Source organism: Drosophila ficusphila, unplaced genomic scaffold (genome assembly GCF_018152265.1).
Source record: "Drosophila ficusphila isolate 14025-0441.05 unplaced genomic scaffold, ASM1815226v1 contig_791, whole genome shotgun sequence".
Classification (NCBI taxonomy): Eukaryota; Metazoa; Arthropoda; class Insecta; order Diptera; family Drosophilidae; genus Drosophila; species Drosophila ficusphila.
In genome coordinates, this window is record NW_025064737.1 from 18,891,461 (window position 1) to 18,903,738 (window position 12,278).

Here is a 12,278-nt window from a genome sequence, read left to right on the forward strand (position 1 = left end):
CTACTTACTCTTCAGGGCTTCTGCGATGGAGGCATGTTTCATAAATCTTGCACTGCACCCCCTACCAATAAGACAAATTGGTTTTGAAGCAACAAAACTTCGATGTCAGCTAAGGCGAAACTAAAATATTTTTTTCTTTCCTTTCTGCGAAGGGGAAAACTTGAGCAAACTCATTTTTCACTTTCATATTGTTGTGTGGCAGGCCCCAAACAGCTGCAGGACTTTCTATACCGAGCTATTGAGCTCCCCGTACATATGTGTGTGCCACTTAACTGATTATGTAAGACGAGAGGAGCTCTGTGTGTGGGCTTGTCAGTTCTTGTTTGCTCCAGCAACATCTGTATTTACTGCCGGGCAAATATTAAATTTTCATAGCCATGGAGCCAGAGCCAGAGAGCCAGGGAGCCAAGGATGCCGGAGAGAAATGTGTGCAATTTTAATTAATAGCTGCAGGATGATACCCGGACGAGTTGGTCCAGTTAGGACAGCTTGCCACATATTGCAACTAATGAGTTTTCGAGAGGTGAGGCTCTTGCCTGCTATCTGGTGTTCGTGCCCAAATCGAAGGGGCGAATCTGTCGCCATGGCCTATCAATTACAAGTCGGCACAATGGCCAAAGATTCGTGTAACTGAGGCATTGGGACTTTATGGCAGCTAAGCACATGTCAAATGGATGTCGCATGGTCTGGCGGATGAGTGCCAGCCTGTTAAGCTGTCATTATTTATGGCCCAAAGGACTCAAGGAGCCTTTGCTGACAGCATTCCAGCAGTGATTTCGAGACGACGAAAACAGTTACAAATTATGTATATTAATTGTTTGTCTGCGGTTGACGCAGAACGTGGAAAAAAAACAAAACCAAAGTGGTGTAATGAAGTGCCTCGACTCGTGGGTTCCTAGTACTCATTAGGATTTTTCGAAAGAGGATATGGTTAAATTTCATATTTATTTTTAGCTATCTAATGAGCAAGTTAATGATCCACATCTGAAAATTCAATTAAACAAAAAAACGGACTGTTGGTTGTAAAAAGGCCTCCAACTCGAAATGAAATCAAGAGATATCCTGTAGGCGTACACTGCGTATACGTAATGCTGTCGACCTTGCTTTTCAATCCATTTTTTGCAGACATCTTGCCGACGGCCGTTGTCCTTGGGCTTACATAAATTTCCACGAACAAAAATCATCTTGATATTGACTCTGTTGACGAACATTCCTGGCATTACAATTTGCTATATTAAATTTCCCTTCATGTTGTGATTGGCATTTGACATGGCCAAAGGAAGCCCATGTCGCTGCTGGATTTCTGGGGCCGAAAAATCCGAGAACGCTGTGAGGAAAAGTTGATTTAATATTTCAGCTGCAAGGTGCCACAGAAAAATTAAAAGCGAGATAAAGGGATTCGGCATGGACGTTAAACGAAACGACATTTTGGGTGTGGTGCAAGGAGTCCTGAGGTATAACGCACATAAAACTTTCTGCCAGAGACATTTTCTGGCTCACTGTGTGTGTGTGTGTGTGGGTGGGCGTCTGTGTGTGTGTGCGCACGCATTACCATAAATAAATTATAACGTTCGCTACTTCGACTGTGAGTTTATAGCTTGTATGCGATAACTCACACAGACGCACACGAATTTTAGGATCCTGGCGATAGAAAGTGAACGCCAGAGAGAGGAAGAGAAAGGGCCTGTGAATGTACGAAGGAGCAGGGAGACAGATAATAACAGTTGGCAAGTTGGTAACGAAGCGACGGGTAGGATGTACATCCTTTGGCCCACAGAGCAAGGGAGCGGCACACATGCAGGCGATAATAATTTACGGCATAAAGGCAAAACACAATGGAGCCCTTCGAAACGAAACCAAAAGCCAAAAACGAAACGTTGCCTAAGGACAAGAGCATAAAAGTTTTTATTCCAGCGAAATTGCAGTCAGCCGCAAAATCCTGCATACAAATTATGCAATTAGGCGGTACGTGAACGGCAAAAATTGAGGCCAAGACGGATATTATGTTCTTAAAAAACTAAAAGCTCAGGCGAAAGTTTTTCCGCCAGTTATCAAATTCAGAAAATTGTCTTCGCCGCCAACTCAGCATTGAGTGCCGAGCACCAGAGAAATAGTCGAAAAATCCCTGACAAATTGTCAACGAAAGTTTATACTCGCCCCCAAAAGTTGCTGGCTGCTCTTGCCAAAGTTTTTCGCAGGCTAACTGCTGACAGTTGTAAAAATAATATTGCGTATACGCAGCGTTTGCCACTGACGAACTGCCTTCGGGGGCCAAAAGCAAACACTGTAAGTGAAACGGGTATAAAAATGAATCCAGGGTGAATGGGACAAAAGCCCCAAAAGTTTGGCATTCAAGTTGCAATTAGCTGGCCTGAGGAGACTTAGAAGTCCGGAAACAGACAATGACAAGTGCAAAAACCGGGTCTAAACTTTGACAGCCGACAGAATCTCAGTTGATTGACTTTCTGTTTGGCAGAAAGCCGAGCTCAAGGCTCTTTGTGAAACAACATTTCAACACTTCGCCCCCCACTCCAATCATGCAGGAAGGAAAAATTAAATTTTTATTCGAGCTTCATTTTGCATTTTCGTGGCAAATTCAATTGCAGCTGCTGCCGTTCCCACTTCCTGTTGCACTTTGTTACTCGGCGGCAAACTCCGCCCCCCAGGAATGCATTCCTTTGCTCCGTTTCAATTAGATACCAACTCCGCCATCATTCCGCGCAGCCTGCAAAAGTTTATGCAAGAATTTTCCCCGTATCTGAGCTGAAACTCTGTGCAAAAGCCAAAGTAAAAAGAAACATTACAAAAACAGAAGTTGAAGCTGAAGCTGAAGCTGGAGCTGGTGCTGTAGCTGAAACTGAAACAGCAACCAAAAATACTTATTTCTCGAAAATAAACGGAACGGCGGCGACTGCAAACACACTGACGGCCAAATAAGGGAATAAAAAGCCAGGGAACGGAAATGAAATTGCAATTGCTGGCCCACACAGACGACGCCAAGTCGCGAAGCGCTGATGCACGGAAAAGGCGGGGAAAGGGGGAAAGCCAAGCCAAGTTTGCACTGCTTTTGCATGTTCCGCGCTGTTTCGGCTGCCTTGCCTCTTTTGGCCCGACTTGCAATGCTATTTCCGCCGCGGTCTCATATTGCTGCGCCCGGGCGCATGCAATAAACTTTTCTTGGCGGCAGCGACAGCGCAAGAGGGCTACAGTCGAAATTCCACCCATCGAAGAATCAGTTGACGAGGAACAAACAAAAATATTACAATATTTTCCTCCTCTTGTATGATTCTGTTACCCGTACGTTACCTTTCTCAGAGTTTCCCTTCTGTGCTGAAAATACGTGACAAGACCTCTTGTTTGTGGCTTAAGAGAATTATTATTAAAATTATGTATTATTATTTCTTATAAATTTAACAAGTTTCAAAGAAAAAAGATTCTGAACTAATCCTAACTTCAGATTAACTGTCACAAACTCTGAGTTATTATTAAGGGTTTTTATTTTCGTTTTCATTTTCGGTCTTTTGATCTTCGCACTTCTCAGTTAACCAATCCGCAAGTTTTGAATTACGACTCTTTGAGTTAAGTTCTAGTCTAGAAAGTAGTTTCAGTTTGAAGAATGAAGACTAATTATAAACTATTAGTCGCCAAACTTTATTTCGAGCTAGCTCGCAGCTAAATAAATTTTTACAAGTGGAAGTTGGAATTATGCAGACAAGGCTCTATGTGAAACTAGATGCCCGAATCCCAAGAGCCGCTTCCAGAATCCCGTGCCGAATCCCACTTTCACCCATGGCCGCAAGGGCTTAATCAGGCGCAACTTTTTAGAAGAATTTTGCCGGGGATACCCGCTCCCAATGTCGCACCCACACAGCCGCACAACCGAGCTGGCTCAACTGGCTAACACACACACATACACAGTATACTATATAGCGCACAGGAGCTCATTAGTTGGGCGGCAGCGGTGCTTAAGCTTAAGCTGCGAGCGTAGAAATTGCGCAGCTTTGGCGCTAAACAAGTTAATTAGTTTGCCTCTCTCTTTTTTCGCCCGCAAAGGCTGGAGTTAAGCTTAACGACAAAATAAATTATTTGCCGCACACACATAAGCGCCATGGAGACTTCAATTGACTTTATTAAGCGTGTGAGTGCGTGTGGGCGTGCTTGCGCTTTAATGACACTTTTCAGTCAGCTGCCGGCGGTGCAGGACGTGGTTCTAGCCAACGTTTATTATCCTTGCCACAGGAAGCGCTCTCTCACTGGCGTGGCACATTGGCGGCATGGCACACTGTGTGCGCCGAGTGTCAAATGGGATCTCATCTACGGCCTGACTTTGATCTACGGCACATTAAACCCCACTCTCGGCAGGCTCCTGATTTTTCCCTTTTTCTTCGCCATTTTCTTAATTTAAAATTCATTTTCATTTTCATGTGGCAGCCTGGTCACCTGTGTGGCCCACTGTGCAGCTGCGGCGACATTAGAGAACAAGGCGGCGGCAATTGCCTTTGTGTGGCATAAAAACACTTTGTTGTCCCCAGCGCAATATATGTACTACATGTACTAAACGCGATGCGGGTGTCCACAAACAGCAATGGTCAAAACAATAGGGACTTCAGATTTTTTCAATACATTTTCAGAAATTATTTATAAGCCAACTTAAACTTATTTATTTCCTGGAACGCCTTAAAATTGATGTTGATGCAGGAATATGCAGTTTTTTTCAACAATGGAAAACTTTTAAAGATACAATAAGCAGTTAGGATCTTTGCATAATAGTGAGCACTTAAACTTAATAGCTTCCATCTTTTTATTGCCCATAAAAATTTTAAAATAATGACCGTTAAACATTAAACGCACCGTAACACAACTAATGTGGAGCACAGTGTTTTTATACTGACCGCAAGTGTACTCAAGGAGGAGCCATCACAGATACACAACCCTAAGCTCGTTTAATCTTGGATTTTAATTGCACGGCCATAATGTTGTGAGCCTGCCATTTCAGGACATCGAGCCGCAGCAGTCACAAGTAAATTGAATTTAATTAGGAACGAGTTTTTCATTGTGATTGTTGGGTTTTATTCGTCATAAACTTCGGACGGCAATAAAAAATCGTCGCTGCTGGCAAATGCAAATTTTGAGCTTCTTCCTTTCTCCTTCGGAGGAGGATTCTTTAAAGGCTCACCAAAGTTCTGGAGGCCCTAATTACTGTGAGTGGGCCATTAAGAATTTGCTCAGGTTCGGCTTAAAGTTTGCATCGAGTGTGGGGCAAAGAAATTAAAATTGAAATGTAAAAGTTGCCAAACTTTCCGCACCGCCCCCCTTAGACACACACTCACGCTATAGGAGTTGGCGGAAATTTAAAATGCAAAGCGGAATGCCGTGGAAAAGCGGTGTGGAAAAGGGAAGCCGGAACCCAGAACCGAGAACCCAGAACCGAGTACCGAAAACCCAGCAGCCAGCAGCCAGAACCCAGAACTTGCTTTCAAGTGGGTTCGTGGCAGGTGGGCTGCAAAAACTTGCTGCATTAAGTGCACTTGGCGAGGACCAGACAGGAGGCGACGGAGGCCAAGAGGAGCAGGAGGAGGGGAAGGAGGCGGTGAGCGAGCTGTGCTGCCAACTGCCACCAGCTCATTAAAAGTAAAAATGATATGCATTAAGTTGCCAGCGGTAACGAGAGCGTTAAAGGGCCGGACCTGGCCGGCACTGGTGCACTCATTATGCCAAACTGGCGCCACTAATGGTCAGTGTTAATTGCGTGGAAAGCATTTGGAATGCACTTCAAACCCGAACCCGAACCCAAGCGGCCTGCCACCCAACCGGCGTTCGCCTGATAAATTGTCATAATTCCTGGCCGCAATGGGGACAAGGGATCCGTTGTTGCGACCCCCATCAATACATATTTCATTGCCCTGACACATGCATTAACATGTCTAATCGGCACGCAGGGGTCACAGTTGCAGCCAGCGCACAAATGGCCAAAAACGAGAGGGGTGGAGAGGGGTATATGGATAGGGAGGATGGGGAGTACGCACAGAGGGGTCCTTTTGAGAGCACGATGCCATTATTCATTCTGCGGCCCCAGCATAATTTATTGCCCTTGGCACCACTCACATGTCAGACATTCCGAAGTGCTGGCCAACTGACAATTTGCAGAGACTGACATGCAGCCGTTTAACCCGTGACCCCGCGTTCGCAGGTGGCAGGGCCTTAAAATTTATTTTGTTTGACTAACTGACAAAACTCACTCCCACCTGTCTCGTCCGCTTGCCGGCAGTGTCTCGCAAACTCGTCGTTCGAAGCTGTCACATCGATGACAGCACTCAGCTCAACGGCAAATGGGCAAAAGGGCTGGGCAACGGGGCGTATGCGCTATGTGGCACTGACCAGGTTTCGAAATGAGTTCTTTGTAGATCGCCCTGCCATCCAGATAGGAGCGAAACTGGACGTACTCGTTTGGGTCATGTAGTAGAGATGGTCTGTTGTTGATGGACAAGACTCCGGGCGCCGGGATGCCCACTTGTCGACTATTCGTCGCCGAGGATAAACGGCTTTCTAGATTTTTAGTCTCCTGGGAGTAGAGATTAGTATGTCACCCAGAACAGTGATCAGATTATTGTTCTTCAATTTAGTCTTTAATTTTATTACTGAAGAGAAAAAATTATCATCTTTAAGCAATTAATTGAATGATATTATAAAAGAGATTTCTTTTTTACAGCAAACTAAATTCGTTTAATCTTTGAAATAAAGAGCTTTTGTTTAAATATACGCTGGCAGTTGATAAGATAATGTTATAGAAATAGCCAGTAAGTAACCACTTTGTAAGAATCAGACAATCTTTGTTAGGATAAAAGTATAAAATGCAATGCATGTGGTGGTTTTATGGTGGTTTATAATAGTGTTTTTAGACTTCAGCCAGATTGCGAATTATCTTCTTGTACACTTCAATGCCATTAAGATAAACGTCGGCCTGTAGGAATTCATCGTGGTCATGGATCCGCATGGTGGTATTTATGATGGGTGAAAATCCAAAGGCGGGGGTTCCCTTTTCCCGAATGTAACGGCTGTCTGTGGCGCCGGGGCAAACAATGGGACGAATCTTTAGATCACTAGAAAAAAAAAGTACTTCGAGATTATTAAAGGCAAAATAATTTTAAAAGGGTACTCACAGTTCATCGATGGCCGCTTTGAGAGCCACCCAGTAGGGATTTGAATTATCCATATTGGTTGGTCCTATTAAAGGTTCCTTTCGAAAGAACTCGATCTCAATGCCACCTCCTGCCTCCTCGCACCAATCGCGAATTTGTTTCTCGAAGGCAACCAAATCCACGGTAATGGCTATTCGCATGTCGAACACTGCCTCGAAACTCGGTGGCACCACGTTGCTCTGGACTCCACCACTCAACTGGGTGAGATTCACCGTGGTCACATCACCTGCACTGAGACTGGAGTCCTTGGCCATTCTCTGCACTTGCGAGGTGCGAAACTCCGTCAGCTTATTTACAACATAATTCAATTTTACGCCGGCGGTATCGGGCAGCAGTAACGATCCGTGACCAGAAGTTCCACTGGCTTTCAATTTGAGTGCTACAGAATGCTTTGAATTAGATATTTCCACATCCAACTTGATGTATCAGCAATACCTACCCCATCGCAAACGTTCGGCGTAGAACAAATGATGTACATCAGTCGGACTTGTGGCTCCTTCATCCAGACTGAATCCCACGTTCATTTCCTTGTAGTAATCTGTCTTAACGAAAGCCTTCATGCCCAACTCCCCACCAATCTCCTCGTCGGGAACAAAGGTCACATAAAAAGTGCGCTTTGGCTGGAATCCACTGGCCTTCAGCAGGCGAATCGCTCCTAGATACTGAGTGCCCACCGACTTCATGTCCTGCGTACCTCGAGCATAAATCCTGCCCTCTTCATCGATATCCGCTGCGAAGGGATCGTGGGTCCACTTCTCCCGAAAGACGGGAACCACATCCGTATGGGAGTTAAGAATAATTGAGGGCAGTTCCGGCTGGCTTCCTAGCCACTTAATGATCACCACAGGTTTGGTTTTTACCGCTGGATAAACCACATCCACGGGAAGATTCAAGGAGCTAGCCTGACGTTTAAGGAACTCCACACAGTCGGCTGAAAGAGTTTAAGACATGAATTTGTTGAACATTTTTCACATGTGAGAATGTCCTTACTGTAGTCAACATCAGGATGAACTGTTGGTATCTGCAAGTATTCCCGAAAAATTTGAATTTCCTCATTGCTCTCCCACTTTTTGGAACTCATTTTATGTGTTTATTCGTTGGAGATCAACAGCAACTGAGTTCGCCATGAGATCCCAAACCGTTTTTATATTGTCAATGTTGGTTTTGAGGTTGAGATAGTAACAGCATTATCAGCAGAAAACCACTAGCTTAACCAAACCGAGTGTGGTTTATTATTCTGCATCTCTAAAAGCAAAAAAGAGAGTAGGTCTCTCTGCGCTGCACGACAAAGAACTTTGACCTGTTTAATAAATCAATTTGTATAGTATCAAAAAGTATCAATAAATTACAAAAATATGACATTTCCTTAAATTTTTGATTGAAGGCCTTCGTTTATCAAGTGATTACATTGGCTTTAATGAGATTCGCGTAGTTCAAACTTGCTATCTATATTGATATGGATATCTATTCGCCATTATCTTTGTCTGTCATTAAAATAACAAGTTTTGTTTTCTTTTGATAAAATTTGATATCTGTTTGTAAAAACATATCCATTTAATTCAGCGGTGATAAGATAATAAAAACCGGAATATTTGTTTCAACTTAGAGAGAAATGATGTATTTATTTTGATAAGGTTCTCATGCAATATTTCGAATTCAGTTTCAGACTTCGGATAGGTTGCCCAAAATTTTCTTGTATATTTGAATGCCCTTCAAATAGGTTTCGGCTCCCAAAAACTCGTCGTGATCATGGATGCGCATGGTGGTATTTTTGATGGGTGAGAATCCCAAGGCAGGAATTCCTTGTGCGCGGATATTTCTGCTGTCTGTGGCACCGGGGCAAACAATGGGGTAGATCTTCAGGCCACTGTAATTTGAAATATGTATTCAGTAATTGGTATTAGAAAGAGAACTTGGATTTAGCTTACAGTTCATTGGTGGCTGCTTTGAAGGCCAGCCAGAAGGGATTGGAGTCGTCGATCTTGGTGGGTGCCACATAGGGCTCCTTCTCGTCGAAGGAGATCTCGATGCCGCCACCTGCCTCCTCGCACCAGTCGTGGATCTGCTTCTCGAAGGCAACCACATCTAGAGTGATGGAGAGTCGCATGTCGAAGACAGCCTCGAAGTGCGGGGGCACCACATTGCTCTGGACTCCGCCGCTCAGCTGGGTGAGATTGATGGTGGTCACATCGCCGATGTTGATGGTCTGATCCCTGGCCAATCGCTGAACCTGCGACTCACGGAACTCCGTGAGTTTGTTCAGCACATAGTTCAGTTTCACGCCGGCAGTGCTGGGCAGCAACATCGATCCATGTCCAGAGGTTCCACTGAAGTTCAGTTTGAGTCCTATCGGAAAGAGAGTATTTTGGTTTCCCGTCTGATGTGACTCATAAGAAACACTCACCCCATCGCATACGTTCGGCGTAGAACACGTAGAATAGATCTATTTCGCTGGTGCCGCCCTCGTCGAGACTGAAACCCACATTCATGTTGCTGTAGTATTCGGTTTTAACGAACTCCTGCATGCCCAACTCCCCACCGATCTCCTCATCGGGCACAAAGGTCACGAAGAAGTTGCGCTTGGGCTGGACACCACTGGCCTTCAGCAGGCGAATGGCACCCAGATATCCAGTGCCCACCGACTTCATGTCCTGTGTGCCGCGAGCAAAGATCCTGCCCTCCTCATCGATGTCGGCGGCAAAGGGATCGTGGGTCCACTTGTCGCGGAACACGGGCACCACATCCATGTGCGAGTTAAGGATTATGGAGGGCAACTCCGGCTCGGTTCCCAGCCACTTGATAATCACCACGGGCTTCTTCTCCACAGGATAGATGACATCCACTGGCAGATCCAGGCTGTGAGCCTGTCGCTTGAGGAACTCGACGCACTCGGCTAAAAGTTTAAGTGTCCTTAAGTAATGCTCCTATAAATCTTCTGCCGCTGGCTTACTGTAATCCACATTTGGTTGCACCGTTGCTATACGCAAGTACTCCCGGAATATTTTGATTTCCTCGTTGTCCTCCCACTTTTCCGCGCTCATTTTGTGGCGATGTTTGCTCTGCCAGTTACCAATCTTGAATGTTCAACGGTTGCGTAGGAATGAGCTTATACAGGAAATTTCGTGTTCGTTGAATTTGATTTTATGGCCTTGGTGTTTAATTATTATCAAATAATGAGTGCGTTATCAACCGTTTGCGGTAGCAAAATGATAACACGACGAATTCTTGTACAAAATACTCCAAAAACAAATGTCGATAGCAAACAGTAGCCACATTCGATATAGTTTAAATAAATACTGAAGAAGCTCCACTCACCGATTTGTTAAGACCCTTATAAAACAATAAAATAATGACTAGACATATTTTGAGGGCAAAGTCCACTAGATTTCAGCTACACAGAAATTTTTATTTTCAGTGCTTGTCTTTTATTTGATATTGTAGCAGATATGATTTTAAAGCCTTTGAGCATTTAATTTCGGCCTCACACTCATCGACTTCAAACATTACTCATAAAAGATAAGACCAATCGAATCATATTGATTTCCATTTTTAACCAGCGTATAGTTTGGGGTAAACTTTTTATGAATCAGCTAGTGCCGGAATCAGTTTTTTGTAGACCTGAATTCCGTGCAGATAGGTATCGGCCCTCAAGTACTCATCATGATTGTGCAGCAGCACTGGCGTGTTTTTAATGGGGGAAAACCCCAGCGCCGGAATGCCAATCGCCCGGATGAAGCAGCTATCGGTGGCAGCAGGAAAAACTCGAGGATGGACTTTCAGGTTGCTACAGAGGATGCAAATTAGGAAGGAAAACTCAATTCTCGCGTTTCACTCACAGTTCATCCATGGCTGTCTTGAAAGCCAACCAGTAGGGATTGGAGTCGTCTACTTTGGTGGGCTCCACGAAAGGACATTTTAGGATGAAGTCCAGCTCCACTCCGCCACCAACCTCATCACACCAGTTGCGAATCAACTGCTCGAGCTCAGCCAAATCCTGCTTGATGGCTATGCGAATATCGAAAACTGCTTCCAGCAACGGAGGCACCACATTGCTCTGCTTCCCTCCATCGAGCATGGTCAGATTCAAAGTGGTGGCATCACCCAAATCCAAGGAGGAGTCGTTAGCCAGTAGCTGAACCTGGGTCTCCCGGAACTTCATTATCTTGTCCATCACATAGTGAAACTTTTCGCCAGCCGTGCTTTTGAGCAGCAGCGATCCGTGACCCGAAGTGCCACTGAACTTTAATCGGAGATCTGAGAAGGGTATGATACTAAAAATGGCAACAACAAAACTGCTACGAAAGCCTAAGGACTTACGCCAGCATGTTCGCTCTGCATAGAAGACAGGATAAGAGTCATCTTCACTGGCGATGCCCTCGTCCAGGCTGAAGCCCACATTCATTTTCGTGAAGTAATCGCCCTTCACAAGTTCGGCCATGCCCATGTCGCCGCCGGTTTCCTCGTCGGGCACAAATGTCAAAAACACCGTTCTCTTCGGTTGATAGCCACTGGATTTTAGAGACCGAATGGCAGCCAGATACTGGCAGGCCACGGACTTCATGTCCTGTGCCCCACGTGCGTAAATCCTTCCCTCGTTGTCCATGTGCGCAGCAAAGGGGTCGTGGGTCCACTTCTCTGGGAACACGGGCACCACGTCCATGTGCGAGTTCAGAACAATTGATGGCAGTTCGGGACACTTTCCCAGCCACTTCATAATCACCACCGGCTTCGATGGCATCCCGGGATGGATCACATCCACTGGTAGGTTCAGGTTGCCAGCCTGCCGCTTCAGGAACTCAACGCACTCAGCTAAAATTGAAAGTTAGACAACAAGGAAACACATAGATTCAAATCAATCCTCACTGTAGTCGATATCTGGGTGCTGCGTGGGTATACGTAAATACTCCTGGAATATTTTAATTTCCTCGTCGTTTCTCCATTGCTCCGGGCAAGACATTTTGAGTTTAGTGTGATTCTTGAGCGACTGACTTGTAAGTCGCGACAATGTTTGCCTTAAGGTTGTAAGGGCTTGACTTAACGGCGTTATCAGCTGTTGACTTAGAACAATTTGATTATCTT

General features: G+C 45.0%; 4 protein-coding genes across 5 annotated transcripts in view; 1 reads left to right on the forward strand and 3 right to left on the reverse strand.

The window, feature by feature from the left end:
- Window positions 1-12,278, forward strand: part of LOC108091638 (proteoglycan Cow) — a 41,149-nt gene that overhangs the window by 5,067 nt on the left and 23,804 nt on the right. The window lies entirely within an intron of this gene.
- Window positions 6,608-8,325, reverse strand: LOC108091642 (aminoacylase-1-like). Its single transcript, XM_017190944.2, has 4 exons — window positions 8,190-8,325; window positions 7,639-8,130; window positions 7,161-7,578; window positions 6,608-7,100 (listed from the first exon to the last, which is right to left on the reverse strand). Exons 1-4 carry the CDS (start codon window positions 8,278-8,280, stop codon window positions 6,896-6,898), a joined length of 1,206 nt encoding a protein of 401 aa, XP_017046433.1. The 5' UTR covers window positions 8,281-8,325; the 3' UTR covers window positions 6,608-6,895.
- On the reverse strand, window positions 8,791-10,471 carry LOC108091643 (aminoacylase-1-like). The gene is made up of 4 exons (XM_017190945.2): window positions 10,150-10,471; window positions 9,604-10,092; window positions 9,128-9,545; window positions 8,791-9,066 (listed from the first exon to the last, which is right to left on the reverse strand). Exons 1-4 carry the CDS (start codon window positions 10,238-10,240, stop codon window positions 8,862-8,864), a joined length of 1,203 nt encoding a protein of 400 aa, XP_017046434.1. The 5' UTR covers window positions 10,241-10,471; the 3' UTR covers window positions 8,791-8,861.
- LOC108091639 (aminoacylase-1-like) lies at window positions 10,562-12,171 on the reverse strand. Its single transcript, XM_017190941.1, has 4 exons — window positions 12,063-12,171; window positions 11,517-12,008; window positions 11,036-11,453; window positions 10,562-10,983 (listed from the first exon to the last, which is right to left on the reverse strand). Exons 1-4 carry the CDS (start codon window positions 12,154-12,156, stop codon window positions 10,779-10,781), a joined length of 1,209 nt encoding a protein of 402 aa, XP_017046430.1. The 5' UTR covers window positions 12,157-12,171; the 3' UTR covers window positions 10,562-10,778.

What these genes read in the sequence shown, in the direction of transcription:
- LOC108091643 (XM_017190945.2), bottom strand. Translation starts at nt 10,240, where the DNA reads ATGAGCGCGGAAAAGTGGGAGGACAACGAGGAAATCAAAATATTCCGG. An exon ending in GCAACCAAATGTGGATTACA is followed by an intron (nt 10,093 to 10,149) that starts GTAAGCCAGCGG and finishes TTAAACTTTTAG; the next exon opens with CCGAGTGCGTCGAGTTCCTC. An exon ending in AAAGCAGCCACCAATGAACT is followed by an intron (nt 9,067 to 9,127) that starts GTAAGCTAAATC and finishes TTCAAATTACAG; the next exon opens with TGGCCTGAAGATCTACCCCA.
- LOC108091642 (XM_017190944.2), bottom strand. Translation starts at nt 8,280, where the DNA reads ATGAGTTCCAAAAAGTGGGAGAGCAATGAGGAAATTCAAATTTTTCGG. An exon ending in CGCCGAACGTTTGCGATGGG is followed by an intron (nt 7,579 to 7,638) that starts GTAGGTATTGCT and finishes AGCATTCTGTAG; the next exon opens with CACTCAAATTGAAAGCCAGT. An exon ending in AAAGCGGCCATCGATGAACT is followed by an intron (nt 7,101 to 7,160) that starts GTGAGTACCCTT and finishes TTTTTTTTCTAG; the next exon opens with TGATCTAAAGATTCGTCCCA.
- LOC108091639 (XM_017190941.1), bottom strand. Translation starts at nt 12,156, where the DNA reads ATGTCTTGCCCGGAGCAATGGAGAAACGACGAGGAAATTAAAATATTC. An exon ending in GCACCCAGATATCGACTACA is followed by an intron (nt 12,009 to 12,062) that starts GTGAGGATTGAT and finishes TTTCAATTTTAG; the next exon opens with CTGAGTGCGTTGAGTTCCTG. An exon ending in AAGACAGCCATGGATGAACT is followed by an intron (nt 10,984 to 11,035) that starts GTGAGTGAAACG and finishes CATCCTCTGTAG; the next exon opens with CAACCTGAAAGTCCATCCTC.